This window comes from Ischnura elegans, chromosome 5 (assembly GCF_921293095.1).
Source record: "Ischnura elegans chromosome 5, ioIscEleg1.1, whole genome shotgun sequence".
Taxonomy (NCBI): Eukaryota; Metazoa; Arthropoda; class Insecta; order Odonata; family Coenagrionidae; genus Ischnura; species Ischnura elegans.
This window is the reverse complement of record NC_060250.1, coordinates 4,645,935-4,672,708: the sequence shown is the minus strand read 5'-3', so window position 1 is coordinate 4,672,708 and position 26,774 is coordinate 4,645,935. Positions and strand designations below refer to the sequence as shown.

Sequence of the window (26,774 nt, the reverse complement as noted above, 5' to 3'; positions counted from 1 at the left end):
TACAGATGCGCGTTGGTCGAAGTCTGACAAATTAGAGTCAAGGCTAGCTTCTTAGGCATTGAAGGCATTGGCGACCGCCTGAAGCAGGAACCTTTTGTTCCGACAAAAATGTCGAAGGGCACAAGAGTCATGACGATGCACGACACATTCATGTACATACACAAATTGTCTCAGACATGGAAACGAACAAACTGGATTCTTGTATGCTCTGTGTGCTGTGGGATATTGAGTTTTGACTTTGAATGTTCAGCAATTTCTACAAAACTGAAGTGATGAACAAAAATGGTATTCACCGTCACTGCACACTATTTCACATGGATTTAATTTCTCTCAGTGGGTTATAGATATATGTATCATAAATTTAAGCAAATAAAAAGTAACATGATATTATATCTTGGTGGTTATGCAACTAAATCTCTGGGAATTAGGACTGCTAATCATTTTTCCTTCACAAACATTTTTGGCTACTATCCACCTTAGATCATGGATGAAGTGGATGCAGCAGTCTATATTTATGTGCCTGCCATTTCAGACCGATGAGTCTGTTTTCTCTAAAACTCGGAGGCTCCAAGGGATTGCGTGTGTCGGGCCAATGCTCCCGAGGCTATTCCAAGTGTCCAAGTCGAGTCTAACCATAATTAGCCTTCGCATCTTGCCGCGGCACTTCTCCGACGTCGTCCGAGGCAGCCATCAATTTGGTATTGATCAGCGCACTGAACTTTGGAACGCGAATTCCGAAAGCGACCGCCACCCGGAAGTGCATCTCCTCATCATTATTTTGTTGATTTTTTGCGAATTGACCAATCGCAACAGGCTCCAGAATAGCTGTAGTTCAGCATTGCTAGTTGGGTATTTTTCTGACCGTTTTCACTTGACAGTACAGTCACTTTCAACATTTGGTCCACACACCCGGCGAAGCCGTCTCCGTTGTTCTCCGAAGTCGACCTTCACGTATTGCATACGCGTTCTTCGTCCACTGGGGATCGATTTGCATTGATCGGGCTGTGCAAATGGTAAAACTTGACTACTTTAACCCTCGCCAAGAGCCCCAAGCACGATTTCAGAGTTAGGCCTCTCCCCTCCAATAGCCAAACAATTCCACCATCCAAGTTAGCAGAAAAAATTAAGGATTTTTCCGGCGAGTAACCCATCGCGCGAGGAAGAGAGAGAAACATCTGAGTCGTTTGGTAAACCTTATAGGTGTACATACTTTTACACCACATATACTAATAATAAAATTTTGGGAGAATTTCGAGCATAACATTTTTTTCTCCGAATCATTTTGTGAAAAATGCGTAAATATGTTCGCCGATATTGTCGTTTGCCACTGTTACCATCTGTACTCGCATTCATTAGTATCGGCGGCGATTTTCAGTCAATTTTCAATGTTAACTAGTGAAATAGCAGTTACTCCCCAAGTTTAAGTTTATCCGGAAACAAGTAATGCCTACACTTTGAATACCGTAAATTATTGTCATTCTGAAAATACAACATAAGAAGTATTTTCATTTTTTAACTGCCACAAACTAGCGGTAGGCCATTGTTTTACGCGAGAAGAATTTTTGCATTACATTTTTCAGATGAACAGTCGGACTTTTTTGAATTGCTCTTGAGGTAAATGTAATTTTCCATGGACAGAAGTAGCGAGATATTCATGGACATTGAAGAAAATGGCAGTTTTTTAGTCCACAATGCTTCGCAAGAAGTGTTGCCCTTTTCTTCGTGGGGAGTACTCCTACATTAGAATTGCCCACTGTTTTTAAGAAAAGTAGTGCGAGCAACGTCAGCGTGGCAATATGATTATGAGTCAACCATTTATGGTGGTAATGGAAAAACATAATTTACCTGCTCTTCTGAAATGAAAAGGGAGTATATTTGATTTTTATTATAGGTATCCTGATAATTTTGGATTACATGGAAGATTTCACTAATCACCCCGCCTGTGCCCCTCCAAAATTGAACTAACCGCTTTAATTAAAAGTAACGCCCATTCGCATTAGGCCCTTTCATTCTATCAATACCCTAACTTTCGTCCTTCCCCTCCACCCTTACCTCAAATCTCTCCACCATGGATAGCATTTCTTCGTGCCTTTTCCTATCTGTCCATCTCACATTCTCCATTCTTTTTTATATTCGCTCGACTTCATTCTTTTCTTGTCCCTCTTCCATCAACGTCTACGAGTAAGTTTCCGCGTCGTAAAGCGCTACATCCCAGACAGTATGTTTGGTAGCAAATAAATATAGTTTTTATTGATTGAGCAGAGATATTCATCAAGTTCCTCACACGGTATATTGTTATCGGATGAAAATTCTACACGTGTAGTTTCGTATTAGTTGGAATATGTTCAGTATTTGTTCACCCCTAAGACTGGATCAAGGTATTATTATGTGAGTGCATATTTTATAATTGCTATGAAATCACTTATAGATAATAATGTGGAGGACATGGACATACATGATATCACCAGGCGCCAATTACGACTGAATTTGGCAGAAAAAAGAAACGAAATAGGGGATTTTGTTTGATCTCTCAATGAAAGGGGCAAAGATAAAAGATAATGCACTAAATTTGCCTTATAATGGTAAGAAATAGGCAAGCCAGTCATGCAAGTAATGTAACCGATGGTTTTTTAACTATCGAAAATATAATTAGGATAACTATTAATACATTCAAACTTCAGGTGACCATGAAAACGTTAGTAACGACTCGAATAAATATCATGCCGAATTAAACATGATGTTTAGGCCCACATTAGTATTTTTGATTTCCCGCACAAACGTAGAAAAGTGGAGGATAGAAAGACACGTAGAAAATTATAGGATAATATATGTCCCACGAAAATTCTTAGGAATACTGACTGCCCCTTTCATAGGTTCTAAAATACTAAAACCTAAGCAATATGCATTGATGGTGTTTGGTAATAATGTGCTAAAGGCCTAATCTAGAAGGTTATTTTGCAGGCAAATTTTAGAATACTCTTTCAGGCGTAAATTTCAATTTTCGTTTCTTCCTTATATGTGCGTTGCGACGCAGATATGTCTCGGTATTTTTTTAGTACAAGCCAGACTATCTATCTCAGAATACTATGAGGGTGAGAATCGCGTGACTTGGAACTTATCATTCGCCTAGTGTTCTTGCACCGCAAGTGGCGAAGAATTTAGGAATGCCGAAGAATGCCTCGGTAGGACTTACGCGGATGGTGAGAGAGAGTCAAAGTGGCCCTTTCGAGGCGCATTAGGCAGAGGCAACACCCGAAGTAGGAGCTCAGCGGAAAACGTCATTGCTCGCGCTGGCCGTGGGGACCGACTTTTGAAAGAGACTGTACATTTAAAACGAAGCAGCCTTTTATCGGAGAATCTTAAAGCGGTTTTCTCAGATGGCATGGAAATCGAATTATTTGGCTCACACGTCACGCAGAAGAAATAACAACATTAAACTTTAAAAACCAGGTAGAATTTTCAAGGAAGTCCATCTCAGATACCTTCATTCGGTTAGCCGTCTGATCCCTGTGATACGCAAGCAAACGCTTTCAAAAATTTTTACGATTCTTGCACACAAGAAAACTTTCCTAGAATGAGTTTCACGATTAGGTTTAAGCGGAGTCACTCGCAATGCCCAAATTGTGCGAATTTCGGATTAAGGGAAAGCTTTTACCATGAATAGTCCCGATAAACTTGAATTAGTCAAGAACGAACAACTCCTAGTGTTCAAGTTCGTGCTTTGCTCTACGGCAGTGGCGCCGTGCGCACGAATAGGACTGCTAGTCGTATCATACATTCATCATTCCACGCCATCTTATCCGGTAGAGTGAAAACATTTCCACTGAAAACGCCTCAGCTCGCTTAAGCACTCCATGGCAAACGGGACATCCGGGTTCGAATCCCGGTCAAGGCGAATGATTTTTTCCTCCATAGAATTTTTGCGAGATGATATTATCTTAATCCAGTTGACGACAGGTACGCAAAGAAAATATAAGCACAAACTTATGAAAAATGAATGATTTACGGAAGCATAGAAGAGATATCAATAATTGTTTGACAGCGTGAAGCAATCGTGTGAAGCCTCGGTAGAACCTCAGGATGTCTAAAAAAACTTCCAAAACTTTAAAGCTAAGGTGTTTTCTTTTCATTTTCTTGTGCGAATGCGAGAAAAAAACATCCCGAAACTTTTCAGCTCCACCGGAAAATATGTGACTCTGCCGAGACTCATTCTAAACTTAGAAAGTTCCATTTCCCGAATTTCATACACGTAGTTCGGAGATCAATTAGAGTCTGAAATGAGAAAACTTGGAAAGAAATTGTTTTTCAGCATTGCTCAATGAGAACACTCAGACAAAACCAATAGAAATAGAAGCAAATGGGAAAACTGGAATTCCATCTTATTTCGTAGCACTAGCGTAGGCGTCGCCACTGAATATCATGCAAGTCCTTAAAAAATAATTTATAATAAATTTTAGAAATGTAAAAAAACATCTTTAGCATGAAAATTACATAAAATATGAAATGTTAGCGAGAAGCAAATTAAAATCATCGTTTACATGTGCTATCTTCAAACGTGTTTACTTGGATGGGAGAAGAGCAATTCATTGGCGAAATGCGCGCCCATGTTTCCGATTCTGGAAAAATGTGAAAAAATTGATCACGTATTGAATACAATGAAATGGTGATAAATAGAAGACCGGTAGCGGTTTGACGGGGAATCTACACGAATTCGCGAAAGAAAGCTTGTATAGCGGTCACAAGTGTCGTTCCATGTTCATCAAATGATCTTCGTCAGCCACCTTTAGAGTCAATTGAAACATTTTACCGGATCTGTAAAAATGGTACTAACTCTAAAATCTATTTGCGCACAAAGAAAGCAGTGAACAGCTTTTGATTCGACGTATGCAACCGATGAATCGATCATCAGCTGATGAGGGCCGTAAAAACAAAAAGCAAACGGCAATTGGAGAGTCTCGTCAGGTAGCTCTAATGAGCCTGAATGTTTCATTTGGTCATGCACTGGTGTATGAAAAGCATCGAAAGCTATTTCTGAGGGAATATCTCTGGGTTCGCTGTATATGGCAAATGCAGATATTAGACATTGTATCAGTTTCGCCCTCAAGATCTTATAAAAAGATCGTCTCAGGAAACCCGCGAATGTCGATTCATGAGAAAAGCCCCGTAGAAAAAAAACCTGTCGTGGATCACCTGACGCAGCATTCCAAGGTGGAAGTCGGGAGGGCTCTTAGCACATAAATCGCACTAACAGTCTTGAAGTGCATTGAATTCCTTCGTATCAATACAGCATCAGAATGAAGTGCTGCTTCGAACGATAGAGAGTTGAGTAAGATTGATGATTGGCTTGGCACAAGCGCACCTCACTGAATGCCTCTCTTCTCTCTTGCTCCTCCGAATGGGCCCTCACAGTCGGCTATACGATGCGGGACATTCGGTACAGGTGGCAAGACGGAACCAAGTCCGTGGGAATATCCCCGCAAGTGGAGCTTCCTCAATTTCGGGTGCTGGGCCACCGACAGCGCGCCACAGAAATTAACCTGTCCACAGGTAGAGTTGTGGTGGGTGTCCCTCCAAATACCCCCTACCCCCTATTCCCCCCCAATTCGATCTCTCTCCATTGGAACTTTTCCAACGTTTCCCCATCGGCGGCGGCCCTCAGCCACCGCGACGTCCACTCCCGCACCGAACACCGCCGCCAACTGTGCTGCACACAAACAATCCAACGGCAACCCGATTGCGAGCAGCACAGTGCGTGGCGACGACGGGCACGCTCGAATGATGGCAGCGCTGCCGTCGGACCGAGACCACGTGACTAAGGGCGTTGGATGGAAGGCGCACCGAATTGGGGCGGAGAGGTGCTTCCGCAGTCACTCGAGGGAGGGCGTCATACGGCTCTAGTTCAAATGAAGTCGCTTAATTCCTCACACCGTCTTCTAAAGTCTTCTCACTGCTAGCTTGTAAAACAATGATATTGACTTACAGCTGCAAATACACCTCACGGCATATTCTACGCTGAATTGCATTTTCTTTTCTAAGGTCAAAAGTTACTACTTGCTGAATTGAAACAAAAATATCCCTCACTTCGTATTGAACAAAGGCTTTTCAGTATATTAATCAGGATTTCCTTCGTGGTGTGGTCACGTGACGTGGACAGATGAACAGATAGCGGGAATGGGGATACAGGGAGACTGTTGGAGCTATTATAAGCTTTTACACCGCGAGCCGACCACTCACTTGGGTGTCCAAACAATAAATCATCCTAAAATCATTAGTACAATATTCAAGAATTTTTCGTGCAAAACAACGAGCACACCAAGCCAAATACGAACAAAAATTATTTTTTACTCTCTTAAACTACATTTCTCCGATTACCGATCTGTTTGTAAAATCTTAAATAATCAGTATCGTAACTTAATCTTTTAAAAGGTCGGTTATCATTCGTTACTAAAATACAGGCCCTTCTTCGTAACCCTTATACCAAATGGAAATAGCGGACAGATAAATATATATGAAAGTTTTCAATAGGTATGAGAATAGAATCGGGAATATTTAAGAAAAGGGCGCGAAGAAGAGATTCCTTAACAGTTTTAAAGTAAGATGGCAAAAACTCAACATTGGAAAAGTTTCCGATTAAGATGGAGAGATATCTAAATAACTTTGAGTAAATATGTAAATGCATTATTAATATAGAACGCGGTCAAGTAGCTTCCAGATAGCTGCTTTCCCTTGCTGTTCGTAAAGAGCCAAATTCAACATCCAAGCTGCAAAACCAATGCTCAGTATTTACATTAGTGCGTAGGTTTCCGCGGCGTCGTTCACGATGACTGCTAATTTCCGGGTTCTCCAGCCGCGTCTGTCGTTTATAGTTGACTACAGTTTCGGAAGCCATCCTGCTTCCGTCTTCAGGTCGAAGGTGAGAAGTGTTCATTTTTTGCCGTCTTATATAGCACTGGCCGATCTCCTCCTGTGCGCTGATTGGTCAGAACTCTCTTCCAAACGTTGCTGATTGGGTAGCCGTTGTCCCTGTTAATATTTTGCCTTTTGTGGATTTCAATCGCTTCCCTAATTTGCCTTGGGTAGTAGCGACTCTCTTTTGCCACTATCTTCGCTTTTTCGAATTCAATGTTATGGCCGGCCTCACTCCAAACATGCTCTGCAATGGCTGACAAGTGCAGTTGTTTTTTATTGGTAGCCCTCACATGCTCCTTCATCCTTGTCGCCATTCCTCGGCATGTTTCGCCAACATATGATTTTCCGCAGGAGCATGGCACTGTGTACACGCCTTCGCATAGTGCCTGCGGGATACGATCTTTTGGTCCAGGTACAATGTTTTGTATCTTGGTCACGCAATTGAACCTTGTGACCACGTCATGCTTCCTTAGTATCCTAGCAATACACTCTGACACTCCTGCTATGAATGGAATTGTAAGCCGTGCTGCAGGTTTGGTCAATTCCTCCTCCTCTGTGGCCTGGCGTTCCTCAGATGGTCGTGAGTGCATCTTTTTGACCTTAGCGGCCCTTTTGAGGACCATTTTCCGGTCGTAGCCATTCCTGATTAGTGCTTTGGTCAGGTGCTTCTTCTCTGATTCTAATGATTCGGCGTCGGAAATGGTGAAGGCTCGGTGGAGTAGAGATGTTACCGAAGATAGTGGCAAAAGAGAGTCGCTACTACCCAAGGCAAATTAGGGAAGCGATTGAAATCCACAAAAGGCAAAATATTAACAGGGACAACGGCTACCCAATCAGCAACGTTTGGAAGAGAGTTCTGACCAATCAGCGCACAGGAGGAGATCGGCCAGTGCTATATAAGACGGCAAAAAATGAACACTTCTCACCTTCGACCTGAAGACGGAAGCAGGATGGCTTCCGAAACTGTAGTCAACTATAAACGACAGACGCGGCTGGAGAACCCGGAAATTAGCAGTCATCGTGAACGACGCCGCGGAAACCTACGCACTAATTTCACTATCCTCTACGGGGAGGAGATTCTCAGGAAGTCCAAGAGATTTGAGAAGTTAAGGAAGAAGAAGGGGAAGTTACTCTCCTCTCTCGCCTTCCTCCTACGCTGCCGTGACACCAACACATTACCATCATGTGTGGAAGTGAAACACCATCTGAACACCTACGCAGCTAAGAAAATACTTCGCCGCACTAGCGAAGCACTCTTGAGGGAACGAATTCACCAAAAGAGGCTGGACCTTCACCGATTATCCGAGGAACTCTACAGGATTCACTTGGAACTTGCAGCTACTCTTACTGCCAATGATTGGGAGACAATTGAAAAACTATCATACGAGTCATCACGTGCCTTGGAAACGGCTCACAGAGAAATGCAGATTAAGAAGTACGAGAAATTTCACGCTCGTCAGCACCCAATTTTCGACAAAGGCCCTGAAAAGGACCGTTGCATCGTCAACCTTACCAACATCAAACTCGACGACGCCACTACTGCAGTGCTAGCCAAAGGACTAAACTTTGCCATAACGCCACGAGACATACCAAGGGAAAGATTCATCACCGAAGTGGAGTCTGGTATCCGGAAACTACCAAAACCTGTGGCCGACGAAATCAGGGAGGACGTAGCGCGAGTTTTGCGCAGAGCTAAACCACCGAAGCCGAATATTACGTTGAAAGAAAGGGCCGCTCTCAATGCCCTTCGTGAAAACAAAAACATCGTGATCTTGCCTGCGGACAAAGGAAATGCCACCGTTCTCTTGGAGAAGGAGAAATACAACTCAAAGGTAGAAGAACTTCTGTCCGACACCATTTACGTCAAACTACAAAAGAACCCCATGGCCAAAGCAGAGCGGGAGACAAGAGCCATAATCAAGAGGTCCTCTATTCCGACTGAAGAACAGAGATGGCTAATTACGTCCGCACCGAAACCACCGAGGCTATACGGCTTACCGAAGTTACACAAGGAGGGTGTACCACTGAGGCCCATTGTAAGCCAAATTGACGCTCCAACCTATCGACTCGCCAAATACCTAGCCCAAACTCTACAGGATTGCGTGGGAAACACCTCTTCATATGTGAAGAACTCAGCCCATTTCGTGAATATGATAAAAGGCATTACCATCGAGAGAGAAGACATCATGGTGAGCTTCGACGTAGTGTCGCTGTTTACGAACGTGCCCATTGAAGAATCAGTGGAAATTGTGAAAAACCTGACAAGCTCAGGAATTCCCAAGGACTTCCCCAAGCTTGTGGAGCATTGCCTGAGGAACAACTTCTTCCTGTGGAATGACAATTATTATGAACAATCAGACGGAGCAGCGATGGGTTCGCCCCTTTCCCCTGTGTTGGCCAACCTCTTTATGGAAAAGTTTGAGGAGGAGGCCGTGAATACCTACCACAAGCAACCAAAGCTTTGGCTTCGGTATGTTGATGACACGTTCATCGTATGGCCACACGGTGCAGAGGAATTGGACAAATTTTTGATATATCTCAACAAACAACACCGAAGGATCCGCTTCACAATGGAAAAGGAATGCGAGGGCAAGTTGCCCTTCTTGGACGTAATGATTAAGAGGAAAGACGATGGCAGTCTTGGACATGCGGTGTATAGAAAGGAAACGCACACGGACCGATACCTGAACGCAGCATCACACCACCATCCCGCCCAGAAGGCCTCGGTGGTAACATCTCTACTCCACCGAGCCTTCACCATTTCCGACGCCGAATCATTAGAATCAGAGAAGAAGCACCTGACCAAAGCACTAATCAGGAATGGCTACGACCGGAAAATGGTCCTCAAAAGGGCCGCTAAGGTCAAAAAGATGCACTCACGACCATCTGAGGAACGCCAGGCCACAGAGGAGGAGGAATTGACCAAACCTGCAGCACGGCTTACAATTCCATTCATAGCAGGAGTGTCAGAGTGTATTGCTAGGATACTAAGGAAGCATGACGTGGTCACAAGGTTCAATTGCGTGACCAAGATACAAAACATTGTACCTGGACCAAAAGATCGTATCCCGCAGGCACTATGCGAAGGCGTGTACACAGTGCCATGCTCCTGCGGAAAATCATATGTTGGCGAAACATGCCGAGGAATGGCGACAAGGATGAAGGAGCATGTGAGGGCTACCAATAAAAAACAACTGCACTTGTCAGCCATTGCAGAGCATGTTTGGAGTGAGGCCGGCCATAACATTGAATTCGAAAAAGCGAAGATAGTGGCAAAAGAGAGTCGCTACTACCCAAGGCAAATTAGGGAAGCGATTGAAATCCACAAAAGGCAAAATATTAACAGGGACAACGGCTACCCAATCAGCAACGTTTGGAAGAGAGTTCTGACCAATCAGCGCACAGGAGGAGATCGGCCAGTGCTATATAAGACGGCAAAAAATGAACACTTCTCACCTTCGACCTGAAGACGGAAGCAGGATGGCTTCCGAAACTGTAGTCAACTATAAACGACAGACGCGGCTGGAGAACCCGGAAATTAGCAGTCATCCTCAGTATTTACAGTTCCCTCCCAATACTTGTACCATTCTTGTTCTCAAATGCTTCCCCGATGACTCTGCACCACCCTTACCATTGCTTTCCTCGTCATTTTCAGCCTCGGTACACGCAACATGTACAGTGTAAAGAACCGCGGTACCTATTACCTAAGTATTCCTGCACTCACAATGCAAACTGCGGTGGCTCCCCCTGCCACGCGACCGCACCCACCGAGGCGTGAGAGTGTGTGTGTGCTGCGCTGTACATACAAAGGGCGGGACGGCGGCTCCCCACTCATCTCTCACCACAATCCTAAAAAGAAACTACATAACACTCAATGACCGGCAATTAGTTATGACTAATTGTACTCTGCTGCCTAAAACCCCGACTTCCAATTACGTTTGTCATAGTTACACTGATTTGAGAGAAATAAGGACCGGACGGAGGGCGGTACACTTTGCTAGCTGACGTAGAGATGCATGAACCCGTGCTTCACATGGAATCTTCCGTTTCCTTGATAATTCTCATCAGCAGCAGAGCTGAGTGATGATAGCCTTTGGTTCTTCACGCGAGCGTCCACTGGACGCTTTGAGAGAATGTGGTGGGTCCTCGCCTCCCCGCCCCTGTACATATGTATCCAAGCCAAGTGTACATAATGTGTGAGTGTGGCCAGGCCCAGGGGCGCTCCCGTCCGGCCCTGGGCCTGGCGAGGGGAGGAGGAGGGCGGGGGCCAGAGAGGGCGCTGGTGCTCTGGTGCCCGCCTCCGTTCTCGCTCTATTCATCTCAGATCTCGACAGCGTGTTGCGGAGCGGAGGGGCTTGTTCGCGGACTGCACCGTTTACTAATTATCCTTCTCTTTCGCTCTTCTGTTTGTTTTTAGTCAAAGCATAATGTACTGTGAACTATTGTAAATATTTACAATTTCCTCCTGCTATGTAATCATACCATTGCCTTTATCTCTGTAAATTATAGCTACTTTTAATCACCTCATCCTCTATCTCTCTTTTTGCAACCAAATCAATGCTGATATATCTCCCTGGCCTCTTGCTCTCCCTGTGCCGGCTGCAAAGTCAACCCCATTTCATTCTCAGTCACCCATTTCATGTGTTTTTTTCTGCAATGTATAAAATTCTTTGTCAAACATAAATTTATTTATTTGTATGTAATTGTGACGTGAATCCATTTCTGAGCCCGTAGCTAATGACATTGCGGCGTCTAGTCTTTTGCTCAGGGCAATGTATATACATTCTCTGCCTCGAAAACATACGCCAGCTTTCACCACGCACACCTCAGAGTTCCTCTCTAAAAAAGATGTCTGTTTGACCACGACACTTGCCGGATTGCAAGACACTTCACGGCTGCTCCATTAAACGACTGAAAATTAGTGATAGGCGTATGTTTTTCGAGGAAAACCACGCTTAATACTGTTTATTTTTATTTTACTATAGTTAACATGCATTTACTGTCTTTGTAAATTCTCTCTGGCAAGGAAGACAAGACGTCGCAGTCATTTGTATCATTTTTAGACATTTGTAGTTTCTTGAATAAATTTGAAAAGGTTTCAAAATCCTTTGGCTTAAAAACAAAAATATATGCTCACGATAATTCCTTTTCATCAGATATAATTATCTATCCACCAACTAAGAGTAAAATAAAAAAAGAAATTAGTTGGTTCATTCTTGTGTTTCACATCAAGTAGTGAGGGTGTAAGAATCAATCAACAGAGCGATCGAGTGTGATGTGTTCACCTAGAAATGTCTCTCTCTCTCTCCCGTTTGTCTTCTCCTTGTAGTCGGGTACACAATGCGAGACATCCGGTATAAGTGGAACGAGGGCCCGAACTCGGTGGGCGTGTCTAACGAAGTCTCACTGCCACAGTTTAAGGTGCTAGGTCACCGACAGCGGGCCATGGAAATAAGTCTAACCACAGGTACCATCCAACAATTATATATATATATATATATATATAAACCTATATATATATATATATGTATATATATCAATCTATATATATATATATACCCACCTACCTACCTATCTTACCCATTCAAAATTCAAATTTTATATCCACATTTATAAATAATTACTGTGTGTGTATGTATGTATGGTTCTATGTATATACACACACGATGCCATCCTCACGCTCCCAGCCCTGCATCTTCTAGGTTCCGTGTCTTGAATAAGAATTGCCCGTCCCATCCCCCGCCCCTTCCCCTCCTCCGGCGGCAACCCTCCCAACATCCCCTAAGCAGCAACACCGGCACCAACCGCTCTCGTAACTGGGCCATCTAGACCAAGGGCAACGTGCGAATGAATTGACTTTTATTGACCCGATTTAGCTCCAAAAACGACCTCTCTCCCTCTACATTGCCTACAAAAGAAATCTTAAAAAGCAAATAAGCACACACGGTTCAAAAAATTCAGGGCGGCATGATAATTCACAATAACTACAAAAATGCTTTATTTTATATTCAATGCACAGAAGTTTCTAACGCACCAGTTCATAGAATGCACACGAGTTCGCCAAACAAGATAGCAATCATACTTTCCCAAGTCTTAACTCACTCGAGGGCATTTATCGAATTTCAATTGGAAGAACAATTCCGAGATAAGTATTCACTCGTCTTTTCGGCGAGGAAGAGAACCACCCAGATGAGAGGAGGCGAAGCCGCCGCCAAGACCTCTCTCCCCTCATTGGACCACGAGAGTCGCCGAGTTTCCAATAAAGTTGCGTGTTGTAAACGAGGGCTTACGAATAAAGCCATACTCAAAGAGCGGTGAACATTTCCGTATCACATATTGGGCATAAAATTTACCTAAATTGACGATCATTGGAATTCCTGCCACATATTACAATGTCGTCAGCTTAAAGAGGAATTTGGATTCCATGAGGCCAGGCTTTTATGAATACATGCTAAATTTTCATCAGTGTGGCACATGGTCAAATATGCTTAAGCATTACACGCAAAAATTAATATTTTAGCTAAAATTGATTGTTTGAGGCGTAACTTGGTGAAAGCGATTCATAATTAAATTAAAAAGAACTTTGTGCTTTCACATTAATATTTATTCACGACCATGGTTTCAACGTTAGACGTCACCTGATGATGACGTCTAACGTTGAAACCATGGTCGTGAATACATATTTATGTGAAAGCACAAAGTTCTTTTTAATTTAATATTTTAACTATACAAGAAAATGCGCCCTCATGAAACGATTGAAAAGGGAAAACATTGCTCATGATTAAGAACTGGTGACTTTCTGATAAGGACGACGATGACATTACACAACTGTTTTACTTGGAATTTACATAGACAAAAACAGCACAGAGAAGCTATCAAGTTTTATAAAAACAGCAAATTCCATATTGATAAAACAGCAATCCATCCATTTTATAGAAAATAGCAATTTCCAGGACATAGCAAATTCCATTTATTTCAGGAATCGATCATCGTTCATTACATTAAGTTATTTCTCCATCTCATTCAAAATGATCAGGAGAGAGGAAACATGCCACTTAAAAGCCTTAAAATCAAACTTTCCACCTTTTCCAACATTATCCACATTGTTCTTGGGGCATTTGTATTTTTGATGGGGAAATTCGCCAAAACATGAATTATGAATGGTGCAGGTTTGCCGGCCTCGGTGGCGGTGGGGCAAACTCCTCGCATGCCAATCCGTGGGTCACGGGTTCGAATCCCGCCTGGGTAGGTGATCCCTCACCAGGGCATGGATGTTTGTGTTGTGAGTTGTTGATGTTGAAAAACCCGTTGTAAAGGCCGCAATGTGCTGTTTACGGGGGAATGGGAAATACGTAAATACATAAAAAATCGACTGCACGACATATTTTTGCGATGGGAAGCCTCCTGTGAACCGTTTACAATCGTCTTGCCAAATTACTATCGAAAGGAAAGTAATCTCAAGAATTCATATAAAGCCTCATCATTCGGAGTAAGATTGAGAATAACTTTGTAGTTAACTATCGTCATCTCGGCCATTCAGGCATACTTCATGGTAATCCTGTTGTAAATTGGGCGAGAAGACATTTTCAAATTTAAGAATCTTGAAAACGACATGCACACGCAAAGTTTCTCTTGAGCATTGATTCAAAGCACAAACCAAAGACAAGTGATTACCTTAGAGCGTCATTCCTCTCTAGAAGCAATGAAGGAAGGACGTGCAATCTATAAGATTCAAAGCACGGCGTGCATAGGCAGAATGTCCACTCGGCTGTCGAGCAAAGACGACGTTGGAATGGGAGTGGAGAGGGGAAGGACGAGAGCCTCATCGGAACCGCCAACCCATTCTATCTCTCCCTCATATCCACTCAATTGGCACGATTCTTCTTCTTCTTCTTCTTCTTCACACTTGTTGTTGTTGTTCTGTTAGCGCGATAGGGCATGCGCGCCTCTCCCACCATTAGCCAAACACCCCACCCTGCCGCTGCAAATCCCTTTAGAGCGTGATGACTCCAGACGCAAATGTGTCGTGCCCTTGGCTAGCTGCTCCCTTGAGGATTGATTCTGGAATGCCGCCTCAAGTGCTGCTGACGCCAATTTGCACCCTCTATCGGCTGAGCATGGAACTGCATTTCGATCCCTTTCATTGTGTCTGTAATGTGCCCATGTTTGCTGTCTCTCATTTTGTGTCGTATGCAAAGATATTTTAATGTGGTCCGTATTTTTATTATATGTTCTACTAACATAAATACTTTCGTGTCTTCTTTACATGTATACACGTACATGCATGTGCATAAGTACATGTTCATGTTCATGTATGTGAGTACATACTTTAATTTGTATGATGTTATATCCAACAGAACTGTATGTTAATTTTTTTTGATTCCCCAGAGGGTAAAGTATTCATTTCACATCTTCTACTAACGGTGTTTACCATATTAAAAAAGTTTATTGAATGAAAAAGTGTATCTTTCAAGCTGAATGCAACATCCTAAACTCTACAGAGTTGTCTTGCTAAAACAAAAAGGGATTTCCCACATGTCAATGACAGGTTGCTGCTTAGCCTATGTAATTTACATGTTGCTGTTTACCAACAGAAACAGTTCCTTCATCGTGGCGACAGATAAACAACGTATATACTGTGAAAGAACACTATAAGACAGACGAAGGATATTGTCAAAGTATCTGTGCAATTTTCTAAAGGCACACACCGTTTCGTTCTAGCCTGATACCGCTAAAGCAAAGACCAGAACATACCTCCCCTCGCCTCACCTCACTGTGTAGAATGAGAATACTCTCTGAGCCGTAGACAAATTGCATGGATGTAGTATGGCCATCATTTCCTTTAACTCTTATCCAATATAAAGGCACATACACACATTAACCTTATTTTCTTTCAACCCGGGCCCCTCTTCCATTTCTTTGCCATTGACACTACTACAAAGGGAATTTGCACAAAGGCAGCGCCATAAATGCTCTAGAGGCCATCTACAAAGAAAAAAAATTGCATTTGTTATACCCCAAAGGAAAGATGAATTATCCGTAACGCAATAAGGCACGTAAGTCCAAAAAAAGCACGATTTAGAGAGTAAAATTTAGAGTACCGCTTTCCAAACTGATATAAACTTACGCTGAATGATGCGTGAAAATTTCAAGCACATTTCAATGAGTGAATTGTTGCCATCTTGGCTTAATCATAATCAAGGGTCAAGTAATTGTTGAAAAGGCTCATTTTCCCGTTAACCGTTCACTTTTTCCACTTAAGAGCTATCTAGAGAAGGACCCGGGGTGGCCGAGGCACATTGCCGGCAACCCACCCTCCCCTGGATCAGACAAAGCAGTTTGGAAAACGGCGCTTTAGGATACTTGTACCAAAGTTACCGTAAAGCGCATGTTTTTATGTTAATTATTTAATAATACTGTTTTGTTCCCCAGCTTATTGCCATGATATCAATGTGCCAAGCTAATATTAAAAAATATATTAAATTTAGTTTTTGGGAATAATATGGAGATCCGGCTTTCGGGGAACACTGTTGACTTGCCAGCTTTGTAAAGATCGTTTGTCTGTAGAACTTTTCAGTTAAGTCTTTTACGCATGCGCAGAGCAGATAAAATGTTTTGTGGAGTGTGTACATGAGGTCATACTGGCGGTATCAGGCTAGAAGAAACAGGCGTTAAACGTGTAAGTATTCCATTACTGCTCTCGCATCCACTCCCCTTAGCCATCAGCTTTGACAAAAATGTAGAACCCATTAAAAAGGTATTATTGTTAAGTCCTCCTGTTAGCTCTATCTATCTTTATATATTTATATATATATCTATATAAATGGCATCGCAAATAGATGTCCTCACCTTGAGTCTCACGGCCCGCAAATAAGCAACTCCTTTTTTTCCGATCTCTCCAAGAGCATGAAGTAACCCAGTGGTTCTTAACGCGGACATCAGCTAGTCATTCATAACAAGGGAGAGGCTGGAATAATCAGTTGCCTGCACTATCTAATACTTGACTATATTTTCAGAACTTTTCCTTCCTGCAGAAGAGTGGGGTAATCTCTCCCAACGCCGTGAGCTTCAAAAAAGAGAAATGAATATTTCGAGATAATGTCGAGGGGCTTTCACTAAAAGAGTTGATGCTTTCTTCCAAATCCAATGAATGAGAATGTCGAGAGAGAGGGAGAGAGAGAGAGAGAGAGAGAGAGAGAGAGGTGCTTTTTGATGAGCACTTGGGCTCGGGCCGCTCCCGGTTGAGAACCACTGCGTTGCGGAACGAGCCGAGAGAGCCCTACCCCCACCCAACCCCCAGATGGTGCAACGCCCGCCCAGATCATCATCCCCCACCACGTGGACACCATCATCCCCCGGAACCAGATAACACTGCATTGCATTTGCACCCCGCACATTTGTTATCCCACTGAGACACTGTGACACGGCGTAAACCATTCGATGGTGGGAGGGGGCGCAGAGACAGTCACTGACTGCAACCCGAGGGCAGCACCAAGGGCGGCGAGACAGAGAGAGGGCGGGCGCCTTTCGGGTGCTCCCCCCCGCGCACCACACACAGCGCACCCACAGAGACACGACAACACCACAACCAACCGACCCCCGCCCCCCCACTCCCCCCAACCCCCAACCCACACACTGTCAAAAGCAGCGCCACACGCAACTGTGGAGAGTTGTCAAAGCTCTCTCCGTTAATAGTGCACACCCTCTGTAGAGTCGTGTGATGGGTGTACTTGGTGAGAAAGATACAATCATGTTTTTTGTAACGAAAAACATAAACGATCACGGAAAGTGAGAGTTCCGACGGCAATATTCCCCTGGCTGGGTTGTCGGCATACCGGAGTTGCCAGCGGGCTGCGGCCCTAGGGGTGATTGGCTCCCCCCGGCGTGAGGCGCCACCTTTGGCGCCTAGCGTCCGTCCCGGCGCCACCGAACCACACCACGCCCTCGCCTCGCCTCCTCTGTGAATGATATGGGATGAAGCGATGATGAATCCGTCGTCAACTAGCCTAAGCAGACAATATGACCTGTTTGAGCAAAATGTAAGCACTATTCTGGCAACGGTGTATCCAGGCTCATGTCAGCAGCTCGGGGATAGGGGAGGGGGGGAAGGAGGAGGGAAATTGTGGTGAGGGGAGCGAGGAGGCGAGGGCGGTCGGGGGCAGCGGGGGCGTCGGGACGGTCGCGGAGGGACTTAGGGGGTGGGGAGGAGCGAGCCGAGAGCGGGGGAGGGGGTTGGGGAGTGGGTGGGTGGGGGGGGAGGGGGTGGGAAGCAGGAAGAAGGAAGGGCCTTCGAGTTGGAGGAGCCATCTTCGAACCCACGAGCGGGCCAACAACTCATCTGCACCCAACAAAAACAGTCACAAGAGAGAGAGAGAGAGAAAACTGTTTGTCATTTGTTGTAAATATGTACATACCACCTTCAATTCCTTAAATAATTATTGCACAATAATTGTTTCATTGTAGAGTGTCACCCTAGTAGATAGTAGGGCAGTGGCAGCTGAAACAGGGTGACTTTCCTCGACGGAATCGTTGCCATGTTTCGGATGACACCCTAATTAAGAGTAAGTTACCTATGACTAGCCACCAAACCATTCTTACTTTTAATTTACATTTGTCAGTAGAACTTTTAATTTAGCCCATATCCCTTCTTTAGACATGCATACGAGTACACAAGACTGAAATAAATGCTATTTGCTACAATTCGAGTGGGACTCAATTCTTCCGAATGCATGCATGGAATATTCATTCAAAAACTTTTTGAGATCAACTGCACGAGCTGACGTCATCCTGTTTGCTCCCCAACCCTTTGCATTTCGGCCTTCTGCTCCAAACGACACGCACTCCGCCCCGAGTGCCCTGGGTTCGACGATGGCCCTCCCGCCACCCCGCCTAGGGCCGCACCCGGCGCGGTGCTCTCGGCACCACAGACGCACGAGGCGATATGATGATCAGCAGCAGGCAGGCAAAGAGAGGGAGGGGGTGCTTCTCCCCCCTCCACCACCAACCAACCCCTCCCCCGCCGCCGCAGCCGCCTACCTCCCCGCTCCACCCCCGACCACCCCAACCACCCCCCACCCTTTGATCACTCACGCGCGCGCTCTTAGCGGTGCTCCGGGATAGTCGCTCAACAACCAATGTATATACATCCCCCATGTACATTGCCATATTATATATTATGTATGTATATATATATATATATATACACTCATGCATTTGCTGTCGCTCAAGAATGCATTGCTGCCGTTTGACCCCTTTCGAATGAAATAGGGACGCGAGGACATTCGCCCGCCCCCATAGCAGTCCTTCCCAATCGGAAGAGATAGAGACCCGCCCCTCTTCTTCACGTTTGCTTCTTCTCACCCTTCCTATGGCACGCATTATTCAATTCCATTGGCTCATTCTCTCAAGTGCTTGAGCCTCAATTAAAGTTTGAATTTTCCACTTCCAACTACTAATTACGGATTCATCTGATCCATTTAAAATTATGCAAATACCTATATATACATATACTATATATATATATATAATAAGCACAAGGTGTAAAGGGTCGTAGCTGTCAGTTTCTTCTTGCCTTACGTGTTATGTCAGTATGGCTGCTGTTTTGTGTTGATAACGCTGTACATATCTGCTTTTCCTTCCATCCAAAAATCAACACGTATAATACTTTTTGTGAATTGGGTTCAGGGTCCCCTTGTAGTGCATGACGCATTCTATTTCTCAAGAGGCCGCGGTTCCCATCTCACTCACTAATGGGCTTTGTCATTACAATGCATTTCGAAAGAAGGTTTCAGACTGAATAAAAACATGCACCGCTTTCAAAAGAGAAATCTTTGATGACAATGTTGTTTGAGTCCCCCCAATCAGTTCTCCCCACGGATGTACTCTCAATTAACGCATGGCAAATTCTCTCCCGCCCTCCACTCTACTCCCACCCCTATTCTCCCACTCCACCCTCCCCCTCCCCCCTCATCATCAAATTGGACCACCCTTTCACCCTTGCCGGGTGGCCCGCGGCGTTCGCTCACTCAACAACTACTATAGGCAACTATTCTCGGCTCGCGTGCGAGATCCAATTCGTTCGCTCGATGGGCTACTACCTGATCCAGATCTACATCCCGTCCGGGCTGATCGTGATCATCTCGTGGGTCTCCTTCTGGCTGAACCGGAATGCGACGCCAGCCAGGGTCGCCCTCGGCGTCACCACCGTCCTCACCATGACCACCCTCATGTCCTCCACCAACGCCGCCCTCCCTAAGATCTCCTACGTCAAGTCCATCGACGTCTACCTCGGAACCTGCTTCGTCATGGTCTTCGCCTCGCTCCTCGGTAAGTCCCTCCCCCCCTCCCCCTTGCATGCACCCCCCGCCCCGACCAACCCACCCCACCCCCGTCCGCCCCCCGGTCGGTCTCCACCACCACCGCCGCCGCCAGCGCCAGAGGAGGAAGGGAGGAGCAGGAGGCGGAGGCGCCCGTTGCGGAGAGGGGGAGCGGAGGATCGGGTGCGGAGCTGACGGCGGAGAGGTAACAGGGGTGTGGCCGCAGGTGAGGGAGCTGACACCACCCGCCCGCCACTTTCTCATTCAACCATTGATGGAATAAACGAGCGATTGAAAAAATGTCCCTCTGGACATTTAAAAGCACAATTCCCCATTCACATTTTGAGGGCACAAGCAAGTGCACTTCAATGACAGACTTAAGCAACTAGCAATAAATATACTCTCAACAGACTAAATTCACCGTCGGAAATGTCAAAACGGAAAAAAACGCAATGGGAGATGGTTGGCTTGCGAGCGGCTCGTGAGCCAATGCACAAGTGACACCGCGTGTCGCTTCCTTCACTCTGGGGGGTGGGGCAGGCGGGTGATCTTGTCGAGGTCGCAATCCACCGCTAGAGGTATCGCCAACATCCAATTCCCTAAATGGTGTCAACTCATAAAAGGTTTGATTCACCTACGAAATTATTCACTTCCAAATAATTATAAATAAATTAAAAAGTTTAATTAAAGCCTCAAGTATTTAAAATTGTCTCACTAAACCTCAGTATTGAAATTTTCACGAAATGCAAAATAATTTTGGTGACAAAATAACTGAGTCTCATCTTGGTGTTGATTTTATTCTCAAAAAATAAGAAGCACTGTGCGTAAGAAAGCAAGTCGCATCACGTCAGTCTTGTCTGTAAGAGTGAGAGTCGCCTTGGTAGCGACTGGGCGGGGCGCGCGCTCGCTTGGGGCGGGTTGAGCCGAGAGATGTGTGTGTCTGATCAAACTTTTGCCGGCGCAGAATACGCGACCGTGGGATACATGGCCAAGCGGATCCAGATGCGCAAGAATCGCTTCCTAGCCATCCAGAAGATAGCGGAGCAGAAGAAGGCGGGCCTGGAGGCGGCTGCGGCTGGCGGAGGCGGAGGAGGACACGGCCCCTCCCAAGACTCGGACCACCACGCACCCAAGCAAACGGTGAGTGATCCCTCCTCCGCCACAGCCCCCTCTCCCCCTCCCACTCGCGTTCGGTCCCTCCCACTTCGGTTTCGGTGGGCCGCGAGAGCGACCAAAGGACATTCATTGAGCAGGGTCCACATTTGGCGAGGGTTGGACGCGGGGACGTTTGAGGGAGCGCGGGCAAGGGCGCGGAGGGCAGTGGTGCATTGCTGTGCGTTGTCGAGTCAAGGGGGCGAGCCATCACGAGACGGGCTGAGTCCTCGTGTGCACGGTGACATTGAGTCGGTGAGCCAGAGCAAAGGAGTGGTTTCCTCAAATCTCTGAGCCTTGACCAAAGCACGGGGGAAAATGACGTCGGGAGAGTTGCGCACTAGATTTAAATCAAAGTTGGCGTATGGCAGAGGTTGACCGAGTCCTGTTTTGGCGTTTATGCTCTCTACAAAAGACTGCGTCTAATCAAGGGAAAAATTAAATGATGATTAAGTCACGGGCATTACCTAAATCGCATATTTTATCGTTCACAAGGAATAGCAAATTAATTATCTCATAAGTTCATTTAGGATCATTTATGGCAAAGTTGGGGCCATTTTTACTGCCTTAAAATTTATTTTACCCTTTAATGCTTTTTATGCAAACATCGCCTATTTTATGGATTAAAAAAGAAATATTCTCCTCGACGTCATCAAACTTCTCATAGTTGTGGAGCTAGTCTGTTATATCAGTTTCTTTTTTATACAATAAAGTTAAACAAACGATAATTGTACATATAAAGAGTAAAAAAAACTAAGGAAATTTTACCCGATGCTTTCTTGAGATTGTTTCAACTGTGGAAAACTTATTTTTGAAAGCACTACTTAGTATTTCAGAGTTAAAAGAGATACTTCCCAAGTGTATCTGCACCCAGTACTGAGAACATAGCTGACTACAGCATTATTACTCCAGTCAATACATAGTGCTCAAAAGGGTCCCGAAACCTAAGTATCTTTCCTCCTCACTCTTACTTTTTTGAAACAATAAATCAGAATCTGAGTTACGTTTAGAATATTTCGTGACACATCGAAAAACATGGCAAAACTTTATGAAAAAGTCTTCTCAATACAAAATTTATGCATATAATATTGCCAACAAATGGCGTCCTTTCATATTTTTGTTGACGAACCATTCGGACTCCAAGAGAAAACTGGCATTGAATGTCCACCTCCCCAAAAACCAACTTCTTTAAGACTTTACGAAACAAGCCAGAGACAGCCGAATTTTCAGTTTTGGATAATTGAATCCTATTTATTAAGCAATTAATGCAATAATTACCATAATTTTCATCTGTTAAATCAGATTTTTGAAAATTTAAAAATACGTAACATTACTAAAATATGCAACATCAACAAATTCTTACTCAAACTTCTTTCCTGTTGATGTTTATTAAGAATTTGTCTTATCTATTTTTTCCTTTAGCGAAGTGAACGATGAAAAAGTCTTGAGAGAATGGGGATTTTTTCTCACATAATTAATTTTCACGGTGTGCATCATTTCACTGAACACCATTTCCCTTTTTCACCACAGGAAGTGCCTATGTCTATAATGCACTAAAATGTTTAATTCCATGTTTCAACATTTATTTGAACCACTGAACAATGCTCTGCTTCACACTTCGATCAATTTCATTTCCTTGGGATCTGCTTGAGTAAAAAATAATCGAGAGCGTAACCCAGATTTTCCAGGGAATAGTCGTGCTTTCGGGTGTTACGAAATATTACCATGCAGAGCAAATCCGCGCAAAAAGAAGTATTGGCAGAGATCCCCTTCCGTCCATATTTACAGCATGTCTACTGCAGCCTTTTATGTATATTACCCCTTCACTGACAGCGATTTGATGACCAATACTATTCATACATTACGTAAACTTTGGAGTGCGCGTAAAAGAGCCTTATCTCCCAAGTTTCGAATGAACGTCTCTGCCGTAGGGTCACGCTTCAACAAGCGATGAGGTTTCTCTTCCTCAATACGCTCTTGTCGATTCTTTTTCGAAATACAACGCAGGGAAATGCCTTGGATTCTCTAACTAGCAATGAAACACCTACATAATAATCATTTCGCGATTTTAGAGGGAAGATAAAAATGGAATTCAAATTTGTATGCTAATTAACCTACTATGAAAACAACTTTATATTTCACGTTATTGCGTATCGTTTTAATGCATAATTTCACACTATTTATGGTGAAAGTAATTGGATTGACGACCTGCCGGCTTCTGTTTCATCATCATCACTGGTCAACAATCCTAGGATTGGTTTGACGCAGCTCTCCACTCAGTTCTCCTATCAGCTAATCTTTTCACACCTACGTATTTCTTCTCTTTCACATCTCTCTTAACTTCTTCCATATATTTTGTTCGAGGTCTTCCTTTTCCATTCTTGCCTTCCACCTGTCCTTCGACGATTGTTTTCATCAGGCCATCATGTCTCAAGATGTGGCCTATAAGGTTGTTCCGTCTTCTTATTAAGGTTTTCATGAGGCTTCTCTTCTCTCCTACCCTTCTTAGGACTTCCTCGTTACTAACTCGGTCGATCCATTTGATTTTCATCATTCTTCTGTAGCACCACATTTCAAAGGCCTCTATCCTTGCTTTCTTCGCTGCGGTCATTGTCTATGCCTCACTTCCGTATAGGAGCATACTCCAGATGTAGGTTCTTATAAATTGTTTCTTTACTTCTACATATATTTAAGTTTCCCGCTGTAAGCAGGTCTCTCTTTTGGTGGAATACTCTCTTCGCCTGGGCTTTTCTGCTGATAATTTCTTTCTTGCTTCTCCCGTCACTAGTTATCTTGCTTCCCAAATAACAGAATTCATCCACCTCTATCAGGTTTTGCCTCCCTATTTTAATGTCGGTATCGACTTCTTCTCTTCTGCTGCATACTAAGATCTTGGTTTTCTTCGTGCTTATTTTCAGTTGATATCTACTCATTACCCTACCCATATTAACCAGAATATTTTTCAAATCCTTCTCTGTTTCTGCTATAACGGCTATGTCATCGGCAAATCTTAGCATGCTAATTTTTTCTCCATGGATATTCACTCCCAATTCCTTTTCTTTGATTTCATTAATGGCTATCTCAATGTAAACGTTGAAAATTACGGGTGACAATGTACAGCCTTGTCGCACTCCTTTCTTAATTCTTGCTTCTTCACAGCTGGGCCCTGATTTTATCACGGCTACTTGGTTTTTGTATAAACTATGGATGATTCTTCTGTCATTATAAAGAACCCCAATTTCCTTTAGGATTCCAAGCATTGTGCTCCAATCCACGTTGTCAAATGCTTTCTCTAAGTCCAGAAACGCAACGAATGTTGGCTTGTTCTTTTCCATTCTCTTCTCTATGAGCAGTCTTAGGGCCAATATTGCTTCCCTTGTGCCTTTGTTTTTTCTGAATCCAAATTGGTCCTCATCCAAGTACTCTTCTGCTTTTCGTTCTATTCTTCTATAGATGATCCTTGTCAGTATCTTTGATGCATGTGTAGTAAGGCTTATGGTCCTAAAATCTTCGCACTTCTCCGCTCTTTTCTTCTTAGGAATAGGGATTATAATGTTCCTCTCGAAATCCTTTGGTATCTCACCTGTCGTATACATTTCACTAATGATTTTGCATAGCTGGTTCAACGTCTTCTCTCCTGAATTTTTGATTAGTTCTGCAGGAATGTCATCAATGCCAGACGCTTTATTTATCCTGAGGTCTCTTACAGCCGCATCAAATTCCGATCTTAAAATTGGGGCTCTCATGTCATCGGCATCCACTTCCCTCTCGTTTTCGATAGTATTCGTTCTGAGGCGACTTCCTTTGTACAAATCTTCCAGATATTCCTTCCATCTCTTCCCTTTTTCTTCGTTTTCAATCAATAGTTCTCCGTTTTGTCCCTAAGGATATTACATCTTACGCCCCTTTCCTTAAAGTGGTTCCTCACTATCCTATAAGCGGCCTCTACTTTTCCATGTTTAAGATTGTTTTGCACGTCTTCGCAAATGCTTTTCATCCACGTTTCTCTAGCCTCCCGCGCTTTACGACATATTTCGTTCCTTATCCTCTTGTAACGATTCTGTCCTTCCTCTGTTATCGCAGCCTTGTATTTTCTTCTTTCTTCAATGAGATCTAATACTTCCTGCGTGATCCATGGTTTTTCTTAAGAACTCTTCTTTTACCAAGAACTTCCTCAGCTGCCACCTGCAGACCACTTCTAATGGTTTTCCAACCCTCTTCCATTGGTTTGTTGGTCGTATCCTCCCCTATTTTATTTTCTACAGCCTCTTTAAAAGCCATTTGATGCTGAACCTCCCTCAATTTTTCAACCTGCCATATGTTTTCACGACTTTCTTCAACTTTTTAAATTTAAGGTGGCATTTCATCATAACTAGCTTATGGTCACTATCGATATCTGCCCCTGGATAGCTTTTGCAGTCCTTCACCTGGTTCCTGAATCTTTGTTTCACTAGAATGTAGTCGATTTGGAATCTTCTACGGTCTCCTGGCATCTTCCACGTGTATCTTCTTCGCAGGGGATTTTTGAATAAAGTGTTGGCAACCACTAGCCTGTGCTCCGTGCAGAATTCAAGTAGCCTTTCTCCTCTTTCATTTCGGTTACCCAACCCATATTTCCTAGTTATTATTCCGTCTTGACCTTCGCCGACGACAGCGTTCCAGTCACCTAAAATAATAAGATTTTCTTCCCCTCTTACCTGCTTGATAACTTCCGCTATATCTTGGTAGACATCTTCTACTTCTTCGTCTTCATAATCTGACGTAGGCATGTAAACCTGTACCACTACAGTAGCTACGGGTTTAGTATCTATCTTCACCATTACTATCCTTTCATTAAACTGCAGGTAGCTTTCAACACGCATCCCGGCGCTCTTTCTAAGCATTATGCCTACTCCAGCATTACCATTTAGCGATCCTGTGTGTATCATTCTGTAGCTTCCACTCCAAAAGTATCCTTCCTGGGGCCACTTCATTTCGCTGATGCCTAATACATCGAGGTTCATTCTTCGCATCTCCGCCTTCAAGTTCTCTAGCTTACCGCAGGTACGAAGTGATCTGACGTTCCATGTTCCTATCCGTAACATTCTATCTCGTTTGACCGATGTACCCTCTCGAGTAGTCCCCGCCCGGAGATCCGAATGGGGGACTAGTTTACCTCCGGAATATTTTACCCGAGAGAATTCCATCATGTCATTATATAAATTGAGTGGAGTAGCTGTGACTCCTCGGGATGATAATGTGGTGGTTTCCCCTTGCCTTCCACATCGCAGTACTACAGCCGTTAAAGTAAATGTTACCACGCCCGTAGTGGAATGTGTGTCGCTGTACCGACCAGTATGGTCTCCACCTTCGCACATGTGAAGAAGAGCTGCTGCCCTCTCCCCCGGGTGATGAGAG

The 26,774-nt window shown here is 44.1% G+C and overlaps 1 protein-coding gene across 1 annotated transcript in view; it reads left to right on the top strand.

Annotated features, from left to right (window-relative positions):
* The window catches only part of LOC124158449 (gamma-aminobutyric acid receptor subunit beta-like), a 108,057-nt gene that overhangs the window by 67,122 nt on the left and 14,161 nt on the right, over positions 1-26,774 (top strand). Inside the window, exons 6-9 of the mRNA XM_046533536.1 lie at positions 5,410-5,547; positions 12,239-12,376; positions 19,951-20,235; positions 21,190-21,365. Of these exons, the coding sequence (XP_046389492.1) occupies positions 5,410-5,547; positions 12,239-12,376; positions 19,951-20,235; positions 21,190-21,365 (737 nt within the window). The remainder of the gene's footprint in view (positions 1-5,409; positions 5,548-12,238; positions 12,377-19,950; positions 20,236-21,189; positions 21,366-26,774) is intronic.